The sequence below is a fragment of the Arachis hypogaea genome, chromosome 18 (assembly GCF_003086295.3).
Source record: "Arachis hypogaea cultivar Tifrunner chromosome 18, arahy.Tifrunner.gnm2.J5K5, whole genome shotgun sequence".
Lineage (NCBI taxonomy): Eukaryota > Viridiplantae > Streptophyta > Magnoliopsida > Fabales > Fabaceae > Arachis > Arachis hypogaea.
The window spans coordinates 30,955,855-30,978,475 of NC_092053.1; the positions used below are offsets into that span (position 1 = coordinate 30,955,855).

Here is a 22,621-nt window from a genome sequence, read left to right on the forward strand (position 1 = left end):
CATGAAAAGAAAAATTAAAGCAAAAGTTAAGCTCGCCTTCTAAGTTCTAATACATGCTTGATGATCCTTTGTTATCTAGTTTTCACAACCTAAGTTAATCTTGAAATCTACTACTTCTACTACTATCATAAAGGGTTGAGGTACTTTAACTACCGTTTTTTTTTTCACATTTTTATTTTATTTTATCAGAAATTTTTTAGGCCAACAGTTTTTAGTAATTTTAATCAATATTTGACTAGCATAGATACCAAGTTATCTTTAATAAATAAATTTTATTAATTTATATGTATACATTTTTATAAATATAACTACAAATTATATTAATTTACGTGTTCAAATTCTAATAAATATAAGTATAAATTATATATTTTTATGTGCAAATTTTTTGTAAATATGAATATAAAATGCAAATTTTTATTGAGTAATTACTGATTCAAACAAAGTGAGTTCTACCCAACCCCTTTTAAATTAATATGTAAATTACTATTTATGACATGTCATATGTTAATTGGATGTTTAGTTTTAGTTTAAGTTAATTTAACTCAATAAGAGTTAACATCTTAACTAAAGTTGGACTATTTTATAATTAAATATTTTTTTAAGATGAATGATTAAATAATTTTTATAAATATTAAAAAATAAATTTATATGTTTTTACATTTTATAAAAAAAAAAGAAATCCTAAATTTATATGTATGCATTTTTAAGACGAGGGGAACTCGACTAGCATTTCCTATAAAAAATGAGAAAATAATCGGAGAAATTCAATTGAAATTGTACTTATGTTTCTTATGAATGATCAATATTGGGGGCAATTACAATCAATTCCAACTTCGATATATGTGACAAAAATTAGTGAACATCTGTCTCGCTTTCTTTTCTTCCTTTTCTCTCTTTTCTTGTACCAAATAATGAACGGCGGATGGATGAAAGCACTGTATCAAATATGTGCACAGCGGCGACGCTGCTACAAGCAGCAGCAGCGTGCTTGTGACGATAGCAGCAGTGATGATTTGGAGATAGGCGACAGCGATAGAATGGGAGAGAAGTTATAAAGAAATTAGGGTTCAATATCTGAAAGTATGATTTGGGGAAAAAGCAAAGATTCAGTTTTTAGTATTTTAGTAAATTATACAATTACCCATTTTGGGTTATAATTTAATTTCAAAATAATTTAACTATAGTTAACATAACAATCAATTAAAGAGTGACATGTCATAGAGAGTAATTTATATGTTGATTTAGAAGGGGTTGAGTAGAACTCACCTTCAAACAAATGATAATATTTACTAGTCATGTGTTGTTATTTTATTTCTATTATATTTTTATTGTTTCTCTTTTTACTATACACATATAATTATTTTCCACTAACAATCACATAAAAAGCACTTATATATTATCACATATATATGATACAAAATTAACTGGCACTATTATTTTATAACTATAAAAAATGTAAAACATTTTTTTTTAAAAAAAAAGGAACAAGATGGCCATAGTAATACCTATATCAAGACGTTAGTTTTAATAATAGTATTAGCCATTTCTATGTTTATACTGACTAAGGTCATCTTTACCTTAATTAGCAAGGGCTTAAATTTTAGAAAGTGGTTAAAAATTAATTTCACAGTAAAAAGAATATTAAAATAAAAATATTAAAACAACAAAAATTTATATATAATTTATTAAAAAAAAATTTGAAGTTTGGGGATATGGCCCTCCTTCCTTCAATAAGGCTCCGCCATGCTATTAATTAGGATCTAGAATAGTTGGCTAAAACTATAAATATTTAGTTAATATGTGTTCTAAAATATATATTAAGGTTATTAATTAAAAAATTATTATGAAAAGTATGCAAAATTTAAATTTCAATATATTTATTAATAAAACTAAAATTCATTAATAATAATAATTTTAGAATCAATCCCGCTACGTTATCAACAACATTTCTGTCAACTTCTGCCAATTCTTATTTATAACTGTGTTTAATGGAAGTGTCTTTGTGGATGTATCTAATAAAAATATTTTTTTATAACTGTGTTTAATAGAAGTGTCTTTATAAATATATTTTTTAGATATATCTCTTTATATATGTATTTAAAATATAATAATTAGTTATTATTGACAATAAATTAGTAGATAATATGTTAACTAAGCTCATATATTAAAACAATAAAACTAACTTTAATGTTTCAAGTTTCTATAAACAATATCAACCGATGTACTTTTCTTCACGGTAGGTCCAATTTTTTTAAAAGAAAAAGAAAAAACAATTCCATGTACTGATTGATGTAAACCTTGGTTAGAGAAATTTCGCACATGTATGTTGCTTGATAAGGGTAATTTGTAGCTGCATACGAATCATAAAAAGTCTCCATTCAGAGTGTGTGTTTGTGTTTTTTTTTTTAATGTCCTTTATTATTAAAAACTTAAAACATTTATTTTTTACGAAAAATTCTTTTTATATTTAAAATAATATCTTTACAGTACTTTTTAAAAAAAAAACAAATTAAGTTATCATTTAAAAGAAATCGTGTAGTTTGCACACAACTATGGGATAATTAGTGGCCTACACACCAATGAGCTTGCCATTATTATAAATAATCAAAGTTGCTAAATGCTTCGTTGAGATTAAGAATAATATTTACTGAAAGGCATGAGGTCAAGAAATAAATAAATAATTGGGGATGACTCCTTTTCCCTATTTAAATTCCTAAGCACATCTACTTTTTAAAAAGCAATTTAATCATCATCATGATCATGCAAGTGTGTAATCTAATTCTCAACGAACAAACAAAGAGATCAAGGACATGAAAGAAATTCACTATGAACTCCATCGTAGTTCTCCTAGCAAAGGGTTGGAGCATTGTCATGAAAGAAATTCACTATTTTCTTTTTGGACTGGACAGATAGTGTCTAATGCTATTATCCTAGCTACCTTCATTCAAGTTCCTCTGTTCTGAAAAATGTTAATTCACGTCTTCGGTGTAAAAAAAAATGTCACTGTTAATTCAAATGTAAGACAAAAAAAAAATGTATTAGTCATCTAGAATTTCTCTTTATATTACACTAAATATAAATGTAACGATAAAAATTAAAGGTTAACTACTTTGTAAGATATTGTAATTTAATTTAATTTAACTTTTATAGTTTAAGAATTTGCAATAAATTTTTTAGACAAAAATTTAAGAGTCAGCAATTTTAACTTATATTAATTAATATTTTTAGTCAATAATCTAATATTTTTAGCCTAGCAGTTCAATATTATCTTTTAACACATTTTTAAATATTGCCAATAAACTGTTAGCCAAAAAAATAAGTTATGCTTAACCAATTCTTTATTTGATATAAAACTTTTTAATTGAGTTCCTATCTTTTATTTTATTTATGATTAAATTCTTAATATAAAATATTTTTGGTTAGGTTTCTTTTGCTTAAAAATAAAAAAAATATTGTTTTAGTCTTAACATTTTATTTAAGTCTTAATTCTGTTTCTAATATTTACAACAACTTATTTTCATCTCAAATCTTTTATTTTGTTATATTTTTGTCATATAATCAAAATTTAAACTTTTTTTTCAAATTATTTTTCTTCTATTGTTATCTTTTGTTTTTTCTTTTATTCTTTTTCTACTTTCGTTACTAAATCGGTACAACTACTATCACAATTATAATTATCATGGCTACTAGAAAAAGATAATACTAAAAAAGAATTCCAAAAAATATAATTTTGATAAAAAAAATTATAACAAATAAAATATTTTAAATATTAAGAAATAAAATAGTATTTCTACATCTTAAATAAAAATTAGAAACAAATTCCTATGATTCTAAAAGTTTTTTTTTTTTGGGTGACTTTATGATTCTAAAAGTTTTAGTACAGTAAAAGTCCACCAAATTTTTAAATCAAAAGGTTTTAATAAAAAAGGATTTTATAATATCAAGACCCGGTTGCAAATATTTAAATTATATGATAATCGGAATTTGAGTGAAACCTAAAGAATTTAATATCCAGCAAATTTGGAGCAGATTAAACATATCTAAAAGATTTCAAATTGATTTTGAAAATAAAAATATTATGTATACATAAAAAATTAATAATTAAATAATTTATTTTATATTTATATATAAATATATATATTATTTTATATATTTTAATATATATTTTATAGAAATAATTAACTTTGTTTATACATGTATGATAAAGTTTTGAAATATAGTATAAAAGTAAAAATTGGATAAAGTGTGAATAAGCACTTAGGGTGTTGATTGATGCTAACGCTGATTCATTGATTACTGAGTGATTAGTGTTGGATTAACGTCACTACGACGTTTTTTGACTTTGCTATTGCCATCTCACCCTCTCTTTCAAATCACCCTCTCCCTTATTCTTCCTTCTTTCTTTCTCTCTCTCTCTCTCTCTCTCTCTCTCTCTCTCAAGCTTCTGCTGCCAACCAATCTCTGCAATGGGTTGTGCTGGATCCTCACAGTCCAAGCCTGATGGTTAGCATCATCCACTGTACCCCCCTTTTTTTTCTTTTTCTTATTTGCTTCCTTGGGTCTTGTTTTCATTTTTTATTTAATTTTTTCTGTGAGCTGAACTTTATCTTTTGCATTTGGTTCCGTTTTTGGTAAAGGCTTCGGTTAATTGATGACGGGTTGTGGTCAAAATCTATTCTTTCTTTCTTTCTTTCTTTCTTTCTTTCTTTCTGGGGATTTGTTTGCTGGGGATGATGTTGATCCTTATAATTGTGGAACCTCCCCAATCATTCTTCTTATCATGTTAATCACTCATCGAATAGTGAGTTTTAGTTGGTAAATATGAATAAAGAATTTCATGGCATAGTTCAGAGCTGCAAATTATTTATTTATTTTTTTTGTTTTGGGGCGGGGGGAGGGGGGGGGGGGGTTGGGGATGTGATTATGTGAAGTACATTTGTGTAAAGAAATGAAATTCATACCTTTTGATGATACTGTGAGCATTTTTTTTCCCTCTCCTATGGTATGGTTTTTGTTAACTCTGATTGTATCAAAATTGTTCCAAGCATTTCACATATCCGGTTAGCCGGTTTCAAGTTCGGATAAGCTGCGATAAAAGAAGAGATTTGTGTTTGGCTTTTGATAGCCAAAGTAAGATTCTGTGGAATTTCAATGAGAGGGATCAAACACAGAATTGTGCTATGGTCCTATGGCTCGAGTATAGTGTCAAATGAGAAAAGGAACGGTCGGCGAGAGAGTCGACCGACCTAGTGAGATAAAGCTTTGTTGTTAATCTGCTTGATTGTTTCTGAAGGTGTTCTTTTGTGTTAAACTCTAGATGGTGTTTAGATTTGCTTTAATTAGGTTCAGGTGATCTGTTTGGTCTATTTCTCTTTTTGGAAAATTTAGTCACTTAGTAAACAACTGTAGTTGGTTGTTGGTATTTAGTCACTTAATTGATTCCTTTGTGAATTGGGCAGTTAGAAAGGATAAAAACAAGTATCCAATTAGTTTAGTTCCCTTTTCCTTTGAAAATATGTTTTTTTCCCCCTTTTATTTTGAATCTTCAAGATTTTGGTTGAATCACTGTAATTTGGTGGACACATTTGAAACAGCTTGATGAAGTTTAGAGACCAAATACAGTTAAAACTTTTCCAGTATATTTATAAATTTATCTTTATTCCTTTAAATATATGGTCCCATGCAATTGACATTGAAAATGCTACCTTAGTTCCGAGGATCTGAATAAACATGATGATACTAAAAGTTTGTGTTTAATTTTCCTGTCTTGGAATAAGGAAGATAAGAAGCTGCAGCTTATATTTGAATATGCTATTTTCTAAGGCACATCAATTATCAATAGGACTTTCTCCGTATGATCTCTGCATTAAAGTATGTATCCACAAATAGATACATTCATATTGGAGCATTACAACATGATGGGGCCTTTTTTTCGTCTTTCGATAGTACCATCATCAATTGGTTCTGTAGTGATATTTGTTGATAGATAATAATACCATAAAGGGAAAAAGGTATTGTAGACTGATGATTAAGTAATATGTGAATTGAGGTGCACTCTCAGATTGTTGTTGTTTTCTGTTTCTAAGATTAAGTTGCGTATGTAAATCATGTAATTTCTTGTTATTCAATATTGTTAATACTTGCGGATAGAATTTTGATTCCATAATATACTCAAGTGTAAAATTACCATCCTAGTCCTAGAAGCTTGTTCTTGTTGCGAATTCTCTAGTGGTTTCAGCTTAAAGTTCAATATCAGTTTCCATTTGCACCAATATAAAATTGATGTATTTTATAACAGGGGCAATGAAAAAGATCCGGAAGCCTAAGCCTTGGAAGCATCCTCAGCCAATAACAAAGACTCAGCTAATACAACTGCGCGATGAGTTCTGGGACACAGCTCCCCACTACGGTGGCCGTAAAGGTATTACAAAAATTTGATAAGCTACTATATTTGGATTCTTTCAAGACTTACGCATAATGAAATGGGCTTAGTAAACACAAGTGGCCTAAATGGTTCTGCTAGGTTTTTGTTCATATCATGGTGAAATGAATGACGAAATGTGATTGAAGCGGGTTTATCCGAAGAAAATAGGTTCGCGCCTAAAGCTAATCAAGGAAAAATAGAAAATACTGCACTATTTTAGGAGCTCTATTTGATGTTAGTCACTCATGCATATAGGGTTTATGCGCTGTGGATTCTCTTGCTTTATACGTAGAACTCTGGCTGCCAAGGAACAGTAGATGGAATTATATACAAAATCGAGTTGACTCTGATGCTCGAGTATTGTCGAAAGAATCCAAATTAGAATTGCTACTTAGCTTAGCAATATGGAGATAAGATAAAAAAGGAAGAGTTACTTTTAGTTATTGTTCCCACAATGACTTTGCCAAAAGAATCCACATTAGAATTAACACTTAGCTCTATGGAGATAAGAAGATAGGCAGAGTTGCTTTTATTTATTGTTTCCACAATGGCTTTGCAACGTTTTAGTTATAGGAAACTATTGAAAGATGATGACGTCTTCAAGTGGAAATGCCAAGAATCATGGTATGTTTAAATAACAGCCATCTCTCGATAACATAATATAATAACTCCAATTCCGAAAAGAAAGTTAATATCATATGAGTATACAAGTCTGGTCAAAATCATTTTGTTTTGTTTCATGTATGAATAAATATGTTAGTTTTTTCAAGTTAATTGAAGTGCATATTCTGTTTTCTGGATGCTAGAGATTTGGGATGCTCTTCGAGCTGCTGCTGAGGCTGATCTAACTTTAGCACAAGCGATTGTGGATAGTGCCGGGGTTATTGTCCAGAGTTCGGATTTGACAGTATGCTATGACGAAAGAGGTAATCTATTTCCTATTGAAATCACTTATTTTATCTTGTTATTGAACAAAATTTTAAAAGTAGAAGGCGACCAGAAAATAGTTAAATGATTAGAGAGTCTTGCTTTTAAAGTTAAAATTGTAAATTATTAGAATCCAAATATCTTTTGTGGAGCTTCCAACAGCACTACCATACTTTTTTGTAATAATTATCCAACTGTGTGGTCCAACCTTACTCTTATCATGTGACATCCACCTTTATGATGTGGATTACTATTGAGTGAGTACATTGCCTGTTGTTGTTGACAGCTAGTTCACCCCACCACCATCACGTTTTTTCACCCAATCATGCTACATGTATATCAAAAATTAACTACCAAATCAGCCACCTATATAGAATATATGTTGAAATACAAAATATACATTAAAAATGAGTTAGACAATATATGGATACACAAATACAGTGACTGATTTTTTAGGTACACGTAGCATTGTTATTTTTCATCCTAGTTGCCCTGTCATATAAACATACAACATGCTTATGAAATATGAAATATGAAGTGTACATATATGCTACAAAATTCCCGCAAATACTGAATTTATTTTATGAAGGGTGGCATGTCTAATCCTTGCCCAAATTCATCGTTATCGACAACGAAGCTTTCCCAGTTGAATGGTTGCCTTAGTGTTCTATCATCAATCATATTTATTTATTTTTGTCAACCAAAAAGAGGGAAATTGTACTCTGGATCTAGTGTTCTTCATTATGCAGCTATGAGATTACCTTTTATTAGCAGTATTTTTTTTTCCCTTAAATGAAAATACCCAAAAATAAAAGAAAGAAAATTTATTTGTTTTGTTTTGATTGTTGCTTGTATATACTTGTTTTGCAGGAGCAAAGTATGAGCTACCAAAGTATGTATTGAGTGAGCCAACTAACCTGATTCGGGACAGTTAAATAACAGACATTATAAATAGTAACATTGAATGATGAGAAAGCTATATTGTAAATCAATGTATATTATGATCATCTCATTGATTTGGTAACTTTGCATAGAGTAGTAGCAACTGTTATTTTCCCTTTCCAACTGCAACTCACCTTTGACAACTGTCTGCTTTTATGTTTCCTCAATCAATTGAGCAAATCTCTTTAAGTCTGTTCCCTATTTAGCTGACTACTATGCTTTGCTAAATACGGCTCCATTATTTATTTTCCATCAAAGATTAATGAAATGGACATGGCAATTCTGATTACATGCTTGATTAGAATATAGAACTTCTCAATTGAGATTTTGATTTGCACTTTCCATAAGATGTTGTATAAAGGGCTATTTACACTATAATGCAAAAATACTGAACAAAATATGACTACGCTTAGCATGTTAATGGTTAACTTGTGTAATCAAATTGTTGGATTGGTAAGTGTAATACTAAATGCACTAATAGAAAAACTAAAAAAAAAAAAAAAAAAATAAGAGGTTAATTGGGAATTTAGGCTACCATGCAATAAATATATTTTCACCAAGATTTTTCTTCTACGTATTCAACTTGTTATATTTGCAGTGTTATACCGATTACCGATATAAGCTCATGAAAAAAAATTCAGGCCAATTAAATCAGTGAAGTCACTAACAAATTGTCAAACTAATAACAAGATGATCAACTAAGATCTAATGTGGTTTCTCTAGCTTGACCAATTTGTAAATCGAATACCTCATGAAATTCAAGAATGACCAATTTGTATCATTGTAAAAAGACATCAAAAGCTTCTATTCTCAATTAGATTCACATTTTTTTTTCTCATTGAGCATTTGTGCACAGTTCAAGTGAAGATGCAGCTTAACTTTTTTTGACTGGTATTCTGCTTTTGCTTTATTGCACAATAGAATGATCCATTCTAACTGGCATAGCCTCGTATTGAAAAGGCATCTATGGTTTCCTCAAGAAGCCTTAAGAGTTGGCACTTCACAGTGGTTAAGACAAGAGGAGGATGTGAGAACAAATGAACAATATTAGAATGCGAGTGCTCAAGGAAAACATACAGATAAATGTATTTCAACTGCCTTGAAAACTTCCATGATAGTAAAAATATCTACACAATCCAAAACCCTCACTCACATCATTACTGTACTATCAGCAGCACTAATGGATCATACAGCTTAAACCATTGTCTCCACAATCCTGTAATTCTATCTTGATCTCAAACTCTCTTGAAGAATGAAAGTATATTGCCCTGTTTGGGATCCTTGTTTACCGTTTTCTTGCTTCCTTTTCCAGTGGTATTCACCACAGCTGGAGTCTTCTTAGTTGCCGGGCCACTGGAACTTCACACCAGTGAATACAAGGTTAGTCACAATTAAGAAGCTTGAACGACAAGGCAGTAAACGACTAAAAGTAATCAAGCTTAACAATCTACTTTATTAAATATCTTAAAAGTAATTAGTCCAAATTATTTTCAACACAACCACAAAATAAACAGGCTGTGTTTTTCTAATAGGTTCCATGTTTTATGTAAAAAGCTTCAAGCACACACAACTTAGCTGCACTAGATTCAAGCACAAATCTCCATAACGTTTAGCGTTAGTTCAATAAACTCAGTTCAAATTTTAATATCACAATCACAATTTTTTCTTGGAAGACCTTGAAAGTTGAAATATCAGAAATTCATTGTGGGGTGCAAGGAAGAGCCTAAGTGGCACTGTTATAGTGCTTAGAGGGCAACTGATTCTTTTCAGTGTTGCCTGTTACCAGTCATTTTGTTCAAATGCTAGAAATATAAGGAATTAAAGATGAATAGCACTAACCTGTTGACAGAATTGGTAGATACATTATTCTCAGATTTCTTTGTTGCAACCTTATCAGCTTTCTTCGCTTCTGTTTCCTCCCCTTCCCAGACTACTTCAGTTACTGGAGAGAAATAAATAAAATAAAATACAACAGAAAAAAAATGTAACATAAAAGACTTGTTTCCTGAGAATTGCTAAATTACTTGACATAGTTCACCCCAAGATCATACAAATAAAGTTTAAATGAAATTGATACTTAATGAAGTTGTAAAGGCAGATAAGTTGCTGTTCAAAAAAGATTCAAAGGTGGATAGTTGATCTTTAATAAAGAACAAAGTTCAAAAGAGAAGTTCCAAAGAAATCTATTATATTCATAGAAAAGTTAGCACATAATCTTTAAAGCAAATTGGGGATATGAAAACTGCTTTACAAAAGATAGATACCTTCTCTCCCTCGTTCATCAATTCTGGTCTTCATCACTTTTCTCCTCTTCGGTGAACCAGGTGCAGCATTCTTTGTACTATCTTTATTAACAGAAATATCAGGAGCACAACTCTGTGGCTTCTCACTAGATGATTTACCATTATTTGTGCATTTGTTGATAACCGATAACTCTTCCTGGAAAGGTTGGTTGGCTTTTTCATCAGATGATTTTTCTTCCTTAGCCATTGGTTTATTTTCTCTCTTTGTATCAGAATTTAAGGTGGCTTTCTCCGATGACTTGTTATCCTTTTGTTTAGAATCTTGAGATGATTGCTTCTTTGGCAATTCTGGTGATGATAAACTGACAACATCTTCATCTTCATCCGAGAAGTCAAAGACAACCCTCCTTTTCCTATTGGATGATCGCCTTACTGTGACATCTTGATTATCATCATCACCACTGCCATCTGCTTCACGAGCGCTAGCTTGGGCATCTTCAGTAGCTACTGAAACATTTGAGTGTAAATAAATATAATGGAGACAATATTAACTTTTATATTACTATTACTTTCCTATTAAAATTAAAATCACCAAGAAAATTGTGAAAATCTAAAATATTGCAATTGATACCAACCACTATGATTCGAAACTGCGTTACTACTTTCTACTGGCAGGGAGCTAGGCTTGGGTTTTGCAGATGCACGACCCCAAAAGCTTGCCAATGAACCACCAGTAGAAGAACCACTTTTATCAGATTGTGCTTTCTTTTTTCCTGCAGGCACTACCTTTTCTTTGTCTTCACTGGGTTTGTTAACCTGATCATGAACTCCTGTACTCCCTGTACCATTGCTTTCACTCTTTACATCTTTCACCACATCCTCTGACTTGAGATCAGCTCTGGGAATTGTATCGTGTGCTATATTTTTTTGAGGTTGCAGAACATTCATCTTTGTTTGTCCTATGCCTACTGAAGCTTTTGTCAGTGGAGTTGCAGCAACCACTGGCATGCCATCTACATTTCGTTGAACAAAAGAACTAGATATGCCACAGAACCTGAGAAATATGTTGGTTAGCATCGTGATGAAAATAGAAAATTCTACAACTGCTACTGTACAGCACACTATTTGTTGATTGAGCTAGCATGACATTTTATGTCTCCATGCATAATCATATGAAATATGTATGCAAATATTAAATGAAAATAGAAAATTGACTGAAATTAGAAATTAACAAACTCAAGATAACTAAATACTTTCAACCTCTCACTGCACCATCAGACACGCTAAACAAATGCTTCTGTACTGTATAGAAATTTTGAGGGCATCGAACCTACCTGTTATCTCTCAAGCAATTGTCAACTGACCATGGCTGCTTGAAGAGCTCCTCCGCTTGAATAAATTCTGCATTCCAAAGCACAGCCGGGTCCTTTGGGATGCTAGCTTGCACACTGTATACCTGAATTGAGCAATTGCCATCAAATTCTTGCTGTGCTTCTGCATAAGAGTGGGAAAAGATTAATGTATGTATGTATGTATTCCTAACCCCTGATGTACACAACCGATAGGCCACTTCATATCAAACAACCACAATCAAACACTTTCTGATCATACAACCAGTGAAAGCTCTTGATAAGAACTAACCATTTATTCCATTATATGCAAAACTGAGAGTGCAGGTCATACCAAATGTTGTGTAAGAGAATCACCAAATAGATTCAAATTGGGTTGAATAAGACACTAAATAACAACCCCTGTTTCGCAAGAGTTTAAGGAAACACAAATTAATGCAGGTTCTGTTTGTTTCAAGACTGGCCTTTAAAGCCTGATATCTTAAAGATTAATCACACGAGAGTAAGCTAAGCAGCTAAACAGCAATGAACGAAAATCATAATGGATCCAAGGTTTTATAATCAGAATTTGAGAACTAAGACACAGAACAAGAAATAGTTATGACACAATGAAAATCTCTTACTGAAAGGGTGCCGCAGTGAAAACATTAACCAATATGGAGTAGTTAAATTTGGTTCTTATATCCTCTCCTTTTCTAACAAATTCCTATAACGAAGATGAAATCACAGAATGTAAAACACTCTAGCATACTGATTAATTACTTCTTGGTTCAGAAAACCATCATAGAATAGTACCTGCTAGCTTTGGGCCAGTAACAAGCCTTATGTGGTAACTTGGGTGGCTGCCCTTTAACCAGCCAGACAAAGCATAAACAACCTCCAATCCACCATCATGCTTTTCAACAAACTCCTGAAGCAACCTTTAAAAAAAAATAACTGCTCATAAAATCATAGCATTATTTTTTGGGGAGGGAAAAGCAAAAAATTTAAGGCAATTTTTTTTCTTTTGAGGGGGCGTTAAATTTTACCTCTTTGCCTCATTGGAAGATATCATGTAATTGCGACTGAGCCACTTATATGAAACCTGAAAAGTACGCAACACCCTATCGAATCAAAATTTGCCACTAAAACGAAACAAAATTGGGAATAAAAAGACGCGAAATTTGTTTGACCCACAAGAAAAACCCTCCGAAATTCAAATCCAGAGAAAAAAATAACGAATTTAAGATTTCTCAAAGGAAAAAAAAACAAATGGTAAGTGTGAAGTTGCTTAAATTAACAGAGAATCAGAGAAAATGGGGGAAAACTAAAAGGAATGAGAAAGAGAGAATATACCACTTGAAGTTTATCGGAGACGAGGGATTCGATCTCTTCGACCAAAGCTAGGGTTTGGGTTTGCGCCATAGGGAGAGAACGATTACGAATTGTTAGAGAAGAAGGTTTTCGCGGTTTTTGGTTTCTAGTTTTCTACTCTTTTCCCTCTGCTTCGGATTCCAATTAGAAATACCTCACACTCTCATCGTTTTCCCGCCAAATGATGTTCCTTTGCCCTACACATATACATATTCACGATTGGCAAGAATTTCTGATAAAATCAAATAGTTTGTTAATATGAATGGGAAGTGGGTAACAATGTAGTTGGATACATAAATTAAACACTTAAACTGGTTCCACTAGATTTTAACAATATAGTTAATTTTTAAAATCATGATGCTATGGATAAAAAAAAAAAAAAAGTAGTATATAAGACAAATTTTATGAGATAAATTATAATATCAAATAAATAATTAAAACAAATAAAAATAAAAATTATTAATTAATTAAAATTTATATACAAATTTAATAATTTTAATAACTTATATACCAATTACCAATAGAACTTGTTAAATTTTTAATAGTAAGTCATCAAAATAAAAAACTCAATAATAATTATAATTGTCATTTTATTAAAAATATATTTTAGAGGTTATAATTAATGTGTTTGTAATTTTATAAAAAAAAATACATTAATTGTTGAATGATCTTATCAATATACATTAAAAGCTTTATTAATAGAATATTCCTTAGAATATTGTACCAACTTTAATAATGTAAAGGAGTTTTAAAATTCCAAACAATACAGGAATATGGAATTGGGCTCCCAAAAGGAGATAGAATGAACAAGTTAAGTTTTAAGGTGGTTTTAAAGTTATACTCAAAATTTAAAGTGGTCATTGAAATTAATAATTAGTTAGTTACTTAAATTTGTCTTTAAAATTACACTTCAGAAGATCAAAACTATTAAAGCACTTTCCGTTTATTGCTTGCCATTAAAAAACTAAACTGGACTGATTTTTACCACATTGGTATCGTAATGATTAGATAATGTATCCCGCTAAGAAGTTAATGGAGTATTTGTACAATGTGTACAATAAACTATTTATTTGGCTCAATATGAGTTAAAAAATGAACATCCAAAGTAAAATACTACTAATTTCTCAAACACAATACACACATACTATCCAGAATAATCATTCAGGTACCAGAGATAATAAACATCTAATATCCTACTACTGAATCAAACATTTCTATATCCCCATTGTATACGTTGTATACATTGTATAGATACTCCATTGACTCCCTATACTTCCTCTTAGATAATATGATGGAAAAAAACTTTATTTTTTTAATTTGGTCTCTTTTCTCACTTTTAAAACCCTAATATCTAAATTATCTTTAAATTATATTCAAACCTAAATCTACGGGTATCAAAAAATACTCCTTATTTCTTCCTGTTTGCAATACTCCATTGTCCTTGAATTCAAAGTAGTATGTTTAATTAAGGGAATAGATCATTTTAATTATTAAAAAAAATTGAGAGTGTAAAGTGTGATCTTTAATCTTCTATTATTTTTTCTTTCATATTTATTATTGGTCCCACTTATAAAACTAATTGTGAGAGATCATATTTTACTCCCCTAATTATTAAAAAAAAATAGGGAGAATCTATTTCGTATGTTTAATGGGCCACTTAAGTTCCTCATATTTTTTTTTTGTTATCTTACAAGAAATGTAGTTCAACCGGCATTCCTAAAATATCCTACAAAAAATCAACTTCCTGAATCACTCATTCTTCTTTCATTGATGCATTAACTTAAATTCCTCCTTTCTTTTCACCTTTTTCTTCTTATTGGATAATACCTTTGGAAGAAAAGAATAAAAGTTCAACAACAACAAAGGTATATGAATGCCGTTTGATAGTCCAAAGAGCCAGCAATATTCAAGAAATTGTTGAATTATTATAAAATATAAGAACGAAAACTAGTCATATTGATGATAATGCTACTTTACAGTCTCATTTTTAGTGCAAAGCAATTGAGTATAAATTTAATTCTCTAAACATATCTAAATTATTCAGTGCCATCTAAAGATCTACACAATTGCTAGAGTACTTATTGGCACCAAGTAAGAGAGTTTTTCCTAAAATTTTGTTTGGATAAATACTGGTAATATAATTACTAGAAATAATTACTAGAAATAATACTTTTAAACTCATGAGCAGAAACCACTTGCTAAGACTATTCTGAATCACTTGAACTAACATGAGCATTTAGATTCAATTTATTCCCAACATCATCAACAATCTTCCATCTATTATATGCAATAATAGATATTAGCCAAATCAGAATTAAAGTTATCAAAAACAAAACTTTCATTTGATCTTATACCTCAAGCCCACTTTTTTCTTCCTTGAATTTTTTTTTATCATGCGCAACAATCTAAAGAAATCCAAACTAGTTACTAATTAACATTAAACTAAGATCATTTTCCAGCAATACGAACACACTGTCTAGAAAGTGCGACTTTTTTCTTCCTTGAATTTTTTTTTATCATGCGCAACAATCTAAAGAAATCCAAACTAGTTACTAATTAACATTAAACTAAGATCATTTTCCAGCAATACGAACACACTGTCTAGAAAGTGCCTCACATTTGGCGCCTTTGGGGTCAGCGAGAATGTGCCAAGCCTCAGTAAGGCACGAGTGCGAGCTTCTTGAACTGCTGCTGAGGGAGGAAGAGGTCGCCGGCAAATTTAGAGGAGCTGAACTAGGGGAGGGAGTACCAATCGCAACTTTGAGCGGCAAAGAGGATGTTGGAGATTGCAATGATTTGGTGGGCAACAGTGTGGTGGGAGCGTGGGAGGCAGAGGGCAAAGTTGCAGGCAGTGAAAAAGCAACAATGGAAGTGAATGGCAGTGCACGACTGCACGCAGCCAAGAGAACAAAGGAGAAAATAAGGGAAGGTCGGCAAATAGTGAAGATAATTTGGAAATTAGGGTTTTAAAAGGAGAAAGGAACCAAATTGCATAAAGAAGTTTCTTTTACCACATCAGCTAGCTGTTACAGTGTGATTGTGATAGGAATCAGTTCAGCTCAGTTTTTTTATGACAAGCAATGGTCAAAAAGTGCCTTAAAGACTACTATGAGTCCCGGAGTGCAACTTCGAAGACAAATTTAGATAACTATTTCACAGACCACTTTGAGAGTTAAGTGCAACTTCAGAGACCATTTTAAAGCTTAACTCTAGTCATGATAAATCGAGTGATATCATGTATAATATTATCTAACGTAAGAATTCTAAGGTTGGGGGTATCATTATTAAAAGATATTGTTGAGTAATACAACATGCTAATGAGGATAGCCGAGTAGTTTCTCCTCCTTTGTGCACAAAAATATTATTTCTGAAACATACAGTGATGATAATACATAGTACCCAAAATAGCATCCATTGACTCCTCCATTTTTACTATCTGAAGAGATAAACTTCATCATATCCTTTTCTGCAAGCAGCAAAAAACATCAACATCAATAACTTTATATGCAAATAAAATTGTTTTTTTTTTCCAAAAGATATGTTTATTGGCCGTACCCAGCTTTTCCAACATAAGTAGGACTGTAATTGTAAATAAGATTGTCTCTCACTTCTTGAGCATCTGGTCTTTTTGAGGATTTCCTAGCTTCACTGGAGCCATGTCCACAAAAGAAAATGACATATTAACTTAGATGTTGACAAGTGCATCAGTGTCATGAACCATTTCTCCGAAACATGAGTGATTTTATATCTAACGAAGTGATCATAGCAATGGAGATCAAAAAGGAGAGGCGAGTAGGAATATAAGTGTGAACATGACTTTAATAGCCCGTGCGAAGCATATCATAAGAGCTTCTTCGAGCTTATTTCATTAGAATAAGGACTTGTGTTTGTTGAAAAGTGATAATCAATATATTTCAAGCAACTAAATTGCATCATTATTCACTTCCATTGCATTGGCTTTTATAATTAATTAGTCTCTATGACTATTTAGGTAACCTAATGACTTTCCAGGAACATATATGCATCAGCTATGCTTCACGATATTATTATCAAACCATAGAATACTAACCTGACCAAGAAGCTTGCTGTAGAATGAGTTACCCGAATGGCATCCTCTGTGTGTGGGATATTTGCTGAGCCCCATTCAAAGGCATTTTTCTGGGACATCATATATAAAGGACGTTACATGGTTAGAAAATTGAAATGTGATTTGTCAACTGAAGCTTAAAACACAGAAGCAAACAATGATGGATAAATTTAAGGATCACCTCTGGATGCCATTGAAAGGCAGTGACAGGATAGTTGCGAGATTGCATTGTGGAAACATATACCTAAAACAGTTACTGATCACATCACATTCGTTCTTTAACAAAAAAGTAGCTTTTTCTAAAGAAAAGACATTCTGAGGGGTTTGGAAATCAGCATAAGAACTCATATAGACTAAATTTGATACCTTATCATCTTCATCCTTACATGTTGTCAAGACATCAAAAAAACTGGACAACTTCTTGTTGTTCAAAAGCTTTTCTGGGGATATACCAAACTGTCATGTCCAAAATGAATTGAAATTATTTAACTGAAATCATATGATGAACTTCATCAAATTATATACATATTCTGTTAAATTAACTAATCCTGGAAACATATCATCTTGATGACTGAAAAAATGGCATGCAATGGACAATTCTATCTTCTAGCCTCTGCCTAACATCCAGCTATTGTTTGATTGCTCATTATAACTTTTCTATGCAGCTATATTTGATAGGAAATTGCAGGCCAGGCCACCTTTGATAAGGGCATATATCCCATTCGCCCTCTCCCCCTCACCCTTTTTTTTTTCTGAACACACTTGGCTAATTTTAGAACTTAACATCATTGCTACTTCCTGAGAGAGAAAATAATAAAAGATAGATGAAGTAGACAAATGACTTATTGAATGCCAAAAAGTCAAGCATCTAAATATATTGAATTATAATTAAAATGCCTTGAAGGATTCTATTCATTTTCATTCACCATCCTATGGATGAAACTTTTGACTATAAAATAAGTTGTACATCAAACTCAAAAGAACAAGAATAGTTTAGAACTGGATTCAACCTGAAACTATAAATGGATCAATCAAAATGTGAAATTCAGTACACGGATCATGCAGTGCAATAGATTAATAATAAATATAATAATATCTCACGTGATGATTTTGCATAACAATACAATCTGTACTCAACTTCTTCAACAAGTCTGGAGGAAAACTGCAAGAAAGAGAAGAGAATATGAACTCACAGAGTAACAGATCTCACTTGGTGACTTGAAAAGGTGATACAAAGGCAAGGGCCTATAAATTTAGCTTAAGGGAAATTAAAATTTCAGATTCTCAGGTATACTAATATTTTGTTAAATGATTTCCATGTCCTTTAAAATGAACAGAATGGAGCACAACATTACCTTTTGATGTTTAGGGAAAAACATATAAATGGTAAGAACAGATAAAACCAAATTGCTAGGGGTATCCGCGGATCGGATCGGATCGGATATGGCTAAAATTTCGATCCGATCCGCACTAAAATCATCGGATCGGATCGGATCCAATATCCGCAGTTTTTAAGGTTGGATCCGATCCGATCCGATCCGCAATCGGATCGGATATATCCGCAAAGCACAAAAATATTTTTAAAAGCTTATTTTTATTAAAAAAATATCAATAAAATTTATTTTTTCTATTCTTTTAAATATGTTTATTCTTAAAATAATATTAAACATACTTTTTTTGAATAATAAATTAAAATAATTTAACATATATGATAATTATTAGTTAAAATAAAACATAAAAAGAATATTTTACTTATTTATTTCTTTATTTTTGCGGATACGCGGATATGCGGATACCAACACAAAATCCGCAATCCGATCCGATCCGATCCGAAAGCCTTGCGGATCGGATCCATATCCGCAATTTTCGGATCGGATTCGGATAAACACCGCGGATATGCGGATCGGATCCGATCCATGGACACCCCTACAAATTGCAGCTTCAGTGTCATAAATATTAATACATGTTAAAACTTCTGCAAGTAGTGTTTATTGATGATTTAAAATAATGTAGATGATATTCAAGAGAATCTCAAATCGCCCAAGACTCACAAGTAACTCATAACTACTCTTACTGATTCTTACTAATGGTATCCTAACAATACAGTTGATATTGTATACCTTTGAAATAAACTTCCCTCGATATCTGCATTCTCCACAAAATGAAGAGCACTTGCCTGATCTGAAGCACTAAATTCTTCAAGAATATTATTGTCCTATTATCAATAAAAAAAAACAGCTAAACTTGTAAAAAGCCAAAAACAGAAACGATTGAAATGTTATGTCAGAACTTTCAAAAATGTTCTGAACATGTCATGAACAAGGTTCACCAGGTTGAAGCAGGGGCCTAATTTTCCGAATATCATGGTGTGTTGCGAATTTGAAATCTAGTCCAAGAAAAACTACAAACATTAAACAGCAAATGTTCATAAGATATCATAAGAAATAAAGTTTATGAACTAAATTCTCCGAGAGCAACTTAAGCAGAAAGCAATCCTGTGCCTAAATCCGGTCTCGTATATGTACGAGTCCTTCTAGAATTTCCTAGTGACTTGCCTAGGCAGTCTACCTCTTTTGAAAGAGTGATTTTATAATGAGTCAGAAGCACAAACATAGCATTACTTACCCCGCTTACAATCATTGTTATGAGTTCAAAACCTAAGCAGATGGCATATAATGGGAAATGTTCTCCACCATCATTTCTCTCCAACACTTTCTGCACATCATTTAAATAATAATTCAGAACTAAGCTTCTTACAATAACAAAGACAAAATTGAAAGTGAAACTTCTAAATTCACATTACTACTATCACTAAGATGAGCAATTGACCTTAAAGATTCTCCTAACAGTTTCAAAGTATTGACCATCCTTGGCCCATCCACCTGTGAAGAGCACCCCGTTTACCAAATCCAGCTTCTGCAAAGTAAACAAAATTTCATCATCAATCAAAATCATTTACTCAAGGATTTCAACTTAATTGAATAAATATAATGAACAAGATTTACTCTTTTGGATATAGTAGTATTAATAAAGCTTTACAAAATCATGAATAATGATAGCATGGATTTGAAATCTTTAGATTCTTAAGATTTGTTTCTTTAACATGTAAGTAAAATTGCAAAATTAGAGAGCAATAATGCCTTGAGAAGTTTTTGGGGAGACTCGTTGTAGACAAGGGGAATAACTCTGGCTCCACCAGCTTCGACGAATTTGACGTAGGATGCGGGGATGTTGGAGACGGCGGAGGAGTTGGAGAGGCGGCCGGAAGCACCGTCACCGGGGTGGGTGACGATTCCGATGACAGGTTGGTAGTAGAGGTTGGGGTTAGGAGCTGGACAAGAAGAAGAAGAAGTGTGGTGGTGTCGGTGAGTTGGTTGAAGAATGATGATGTTGTTGTTGGAAGAGTGAGAGTAGAGAATGGAGTTGAAAAAGACGAAGAAGAAGAAGAGAGCGAGGAAGAGAATCCGGCGAGACCAGGTGGGAATTGCCATGGTGAGACACAAGGGGATTCATCAATGCACTTAAACAGGACCCTCTTTATTCCTTCCAACTTCCAACAACTACGCTTATTGCTCTCTTGTTAATTCCACTCGTTTCTATAAATTATTATTTTTTAAATAATATTATGAGAAAAGGACAAATAGGTCTCTGTCTTTTTGTCCTGCGGACATTTTTATCCCTAACCATTGAAAAATACTTTTAAGTTCCTGACCTTCACAAAATTTGGACAGATCAGTCCTTGACGGAGACATTTGGACGGATCAGTCCTTGACGGAGACATTTGGACGGAGGGACTGATCTGTCCAAATTTTGTGAAAGTCAGGAACTTAAAAGTATTTTTCAATAGTCAAAAACAAAAATGTCCGCTGAACAAAAGGTCAAGGATCTATTTGTCTTTTTCTCTAATATTATTTATTTGATCGCAAAACTCACTGTTATTTTTCAAAAATATTTTGCCTACTTGGTTACTTGTCATGTTCCATAACTCATCTAGTCATGTTAATCATTAGAGTAAGATTTAGATTGATTGTCATTTGAGTTTTAGTTGCATACTTGCTTTAAGTTAATTTTAAAGGTGAAATCTTCTCTCCTCTATAATCTTATAATTACAAATTAAATTATTTTGAAATTAGTTACCACAAAATACATTGCTTTAAGAATATTGCAATTGCACACAACTTTAGCCTAAATTGATATTCAAAGAAATGGGTAATTTTGTTATGTATCCTCAAAAAAGTCATAAAAAATCATCTTACCAAATAGGACAGACAATGAGTAGGACAAAGATTAGAATTTATCCTAATTCTATTAGTTGATTGAAAACTTTTTTAAAATTTAATTTTATTTCTTGCATCCTAAGGAGTGTGTTTAATTTGTATTTTTATTTTTTGTTTTTATTTTCAGTGTTTTTTAATTTTTGAATTTTATGAAAGAAAAAGTGAAAATAATAAAATTTTGTTTTCTTTTCTTATCTCTTTTTTTTTTCACAAAATTTAAAAAATAGAAATAGAAAATAAAAATGCAAACCAAACGCACCCTAAAGTTTTTTATCTTATCCTACTCACACGAAAATCAAAATTTTCCAAGCAAATATAAAATGAGTTGAATTTTGATGCACTGACAGTGTAAAACATTTCACACAGTCGTACAATCACATCTGTTACCATTCTCGCGGTCAATGTAAGAGATAATTATTTTTATTAATATGACATTATATAATTGGATGCACGTGTAAAACTATTTTACACAGATTAAATTAAATTCATATAAAATTCAATCATTCTATTTCATACATATTAATAAAATAAAAAAAATAAAAACTAAGTTCAAATTAAAATTAAAAACAATAAAATCTAAAAAAAATTTAACCTAAAATTACAAATAATATAATCATCAAGTTCTTAATAAAATTAAAATAACACAAACAAAGATAAATGTCTTGTCACTCTTTTTAAGTTCTTGCAATATTACTCTTTAAATAACAAATGTATTAAATTAATAATTTAAACGATTTGCTTAGTGATTGTTTTGAGTTTTTACAAGAAAGATGTTGTGGGAGTTCAACACCCACTTCTTTCACTACATATATAATTTTTAAATATATATTATATAGTATAAAATATATTAGGGGTACGGATAGGATGGGATAGAATATACTCTAAAACCGCACCCGATCCTACTCACAAGCAAATCTGCACCGCACCCTACCCTACCCGCAGCAGATTCTGATAGGGTTGGGTAACTACGGGTAGGATTAGGGGTGGCAAGCGGGGAAGCCCGCCCCGCCCTGTCCCGC

General features: G+C 31.6%; 3 protein-coding genes and 1 long non-coding RNA gene across 8 annotated transcripts; 2 read left to right on the forward strand and 2 right to left on the reverse strand.

Moving 5' to 3' along the window:
* Nucleotides 1-4,325: 4,325 nt before the first annotated feature.
* On the forward strand, nucleotides 4,326-8,582 carry LOC112771065 (uncharacterized). The gene is made up of 4 exons (XM_025815653.3): nucleotides 4,326-4,503; nucleotides 6,299-6,421; nucleotides 7,231-7,350; nucleotides 8,222-8,582. Exons 1-4 carry the CDS (start codon nucleotides 4,467-4,469, stop codon nucleotides 8,284-8,286), a joined length of 345 nt encoding a protein of 114 aa, XP_025671438.1. The 5' UTR covers nucleotides 4,326-4,466; the 3' UTR covers nucleotides 8,287-8,582.
* A 737-nt stretch (nucleotides 8,583-9,319) lies between these two features.
* LOC112771064 (uncharacterized) lies at nucleotides 9,320-13,575 on the reverse strand. Of its 4 annotated transcripts, none has more exons than XM_025815652.3 (8): nucleotides 13,221-13,575; nucleotides 12,914-12,969; nucleotides 12,681-12,805; nucleotides 11,871-12,030; nucleotides 11,172-11,590; nucleotides 10,558-11,040; nucleotides 10,133-10,235; nucleotides 9,320-9,646 (listed from the first exon to the last, which is right to left on the reverse strand). In XM_025815652.3, exons 1-8 carry the CDS (start codon nucleotides 13,287-13,289, stop codon nucleotides 9,529-9,531), a joined length of 1,533 nt encoding a protein of 510 aa, XP_025671437.1. In that variant the 5' UTR covers nucleotides 13,290-13,575; the 3' UTR covers nucleotides 9,320-9,528. The 4 variants fall into 4 exon arrangements, with proteins under 4 accessions (XP_025671437.1, XP_025671435.1, XP_025671436.1 ...); XM_025815650.3 differs by having other exon boundaries at nucleotides 9,320-9,652; XM_025815651.3 differs by having other exon boundaries at nucleotides 10,558-11,043.
* On the forward strand, nucleotides 10,604-11,771 carry LOC140181179 (uncharacterized). Its single transcript, XR_011875968.1, has 2 exons — nucleotides 10,604-10,740; nucleotides 10,855-11,771. It is a non-coding gene; the product is annotated as an uncharacterized lncRNA (long non-coding RNA).
* Nucleotides 13,576-16,483: 2,908 nt separating the features above from the next.
* On the reverse strand, nucleotides 16,484-20,916 carry LOC112771592 (gamma-glutamyl hydrolase 2). Of its 2 annotated transcripts, XM_025816373.3 has the most exons (11): nucleotides 20,466-20,913; nucleotides 20,155-20,241; nucleotides 19,951-20,040; nucleotides 19,655-19,711; nucleotides 19,446-19,540; nucleotides 18,427-18,487; nucleotides 17,692-17,781; nucleotides 17,507-17,569; nucleotides 17,308-17,396; nucleotides 16,794-16,886; nucleotides 16,484-16,704 (listed from the first exon to the last, which is right to left on the reverse strand). In XM_025816373.3, the coding sequence occupies exons 1-11, from the start codon at nucleotides 20,814-20,816 to the stop codon at nucleotides 16,671-16,673; spliced, it is 1,110 nt and encodes a 369-aa protein (XP_025672158.1). In that variant the 5' UTR covers nucleotides 20,817-20,913; the 3' UTR covers nucleotides 16,484-16,670. The 2 variants fall into 2 exon arrangements, with proteins under 2 accessions (XP_025672158.1, XP_072082316.1); XM_072226215.1 differs by lacking the exon at nucleotides 19,655-19,711 and having other exon boundaries at nucleotides 20,466-20,916.
* Nucleotides 20,917-22,621: the final 1,705 nt, after the last annotated feature.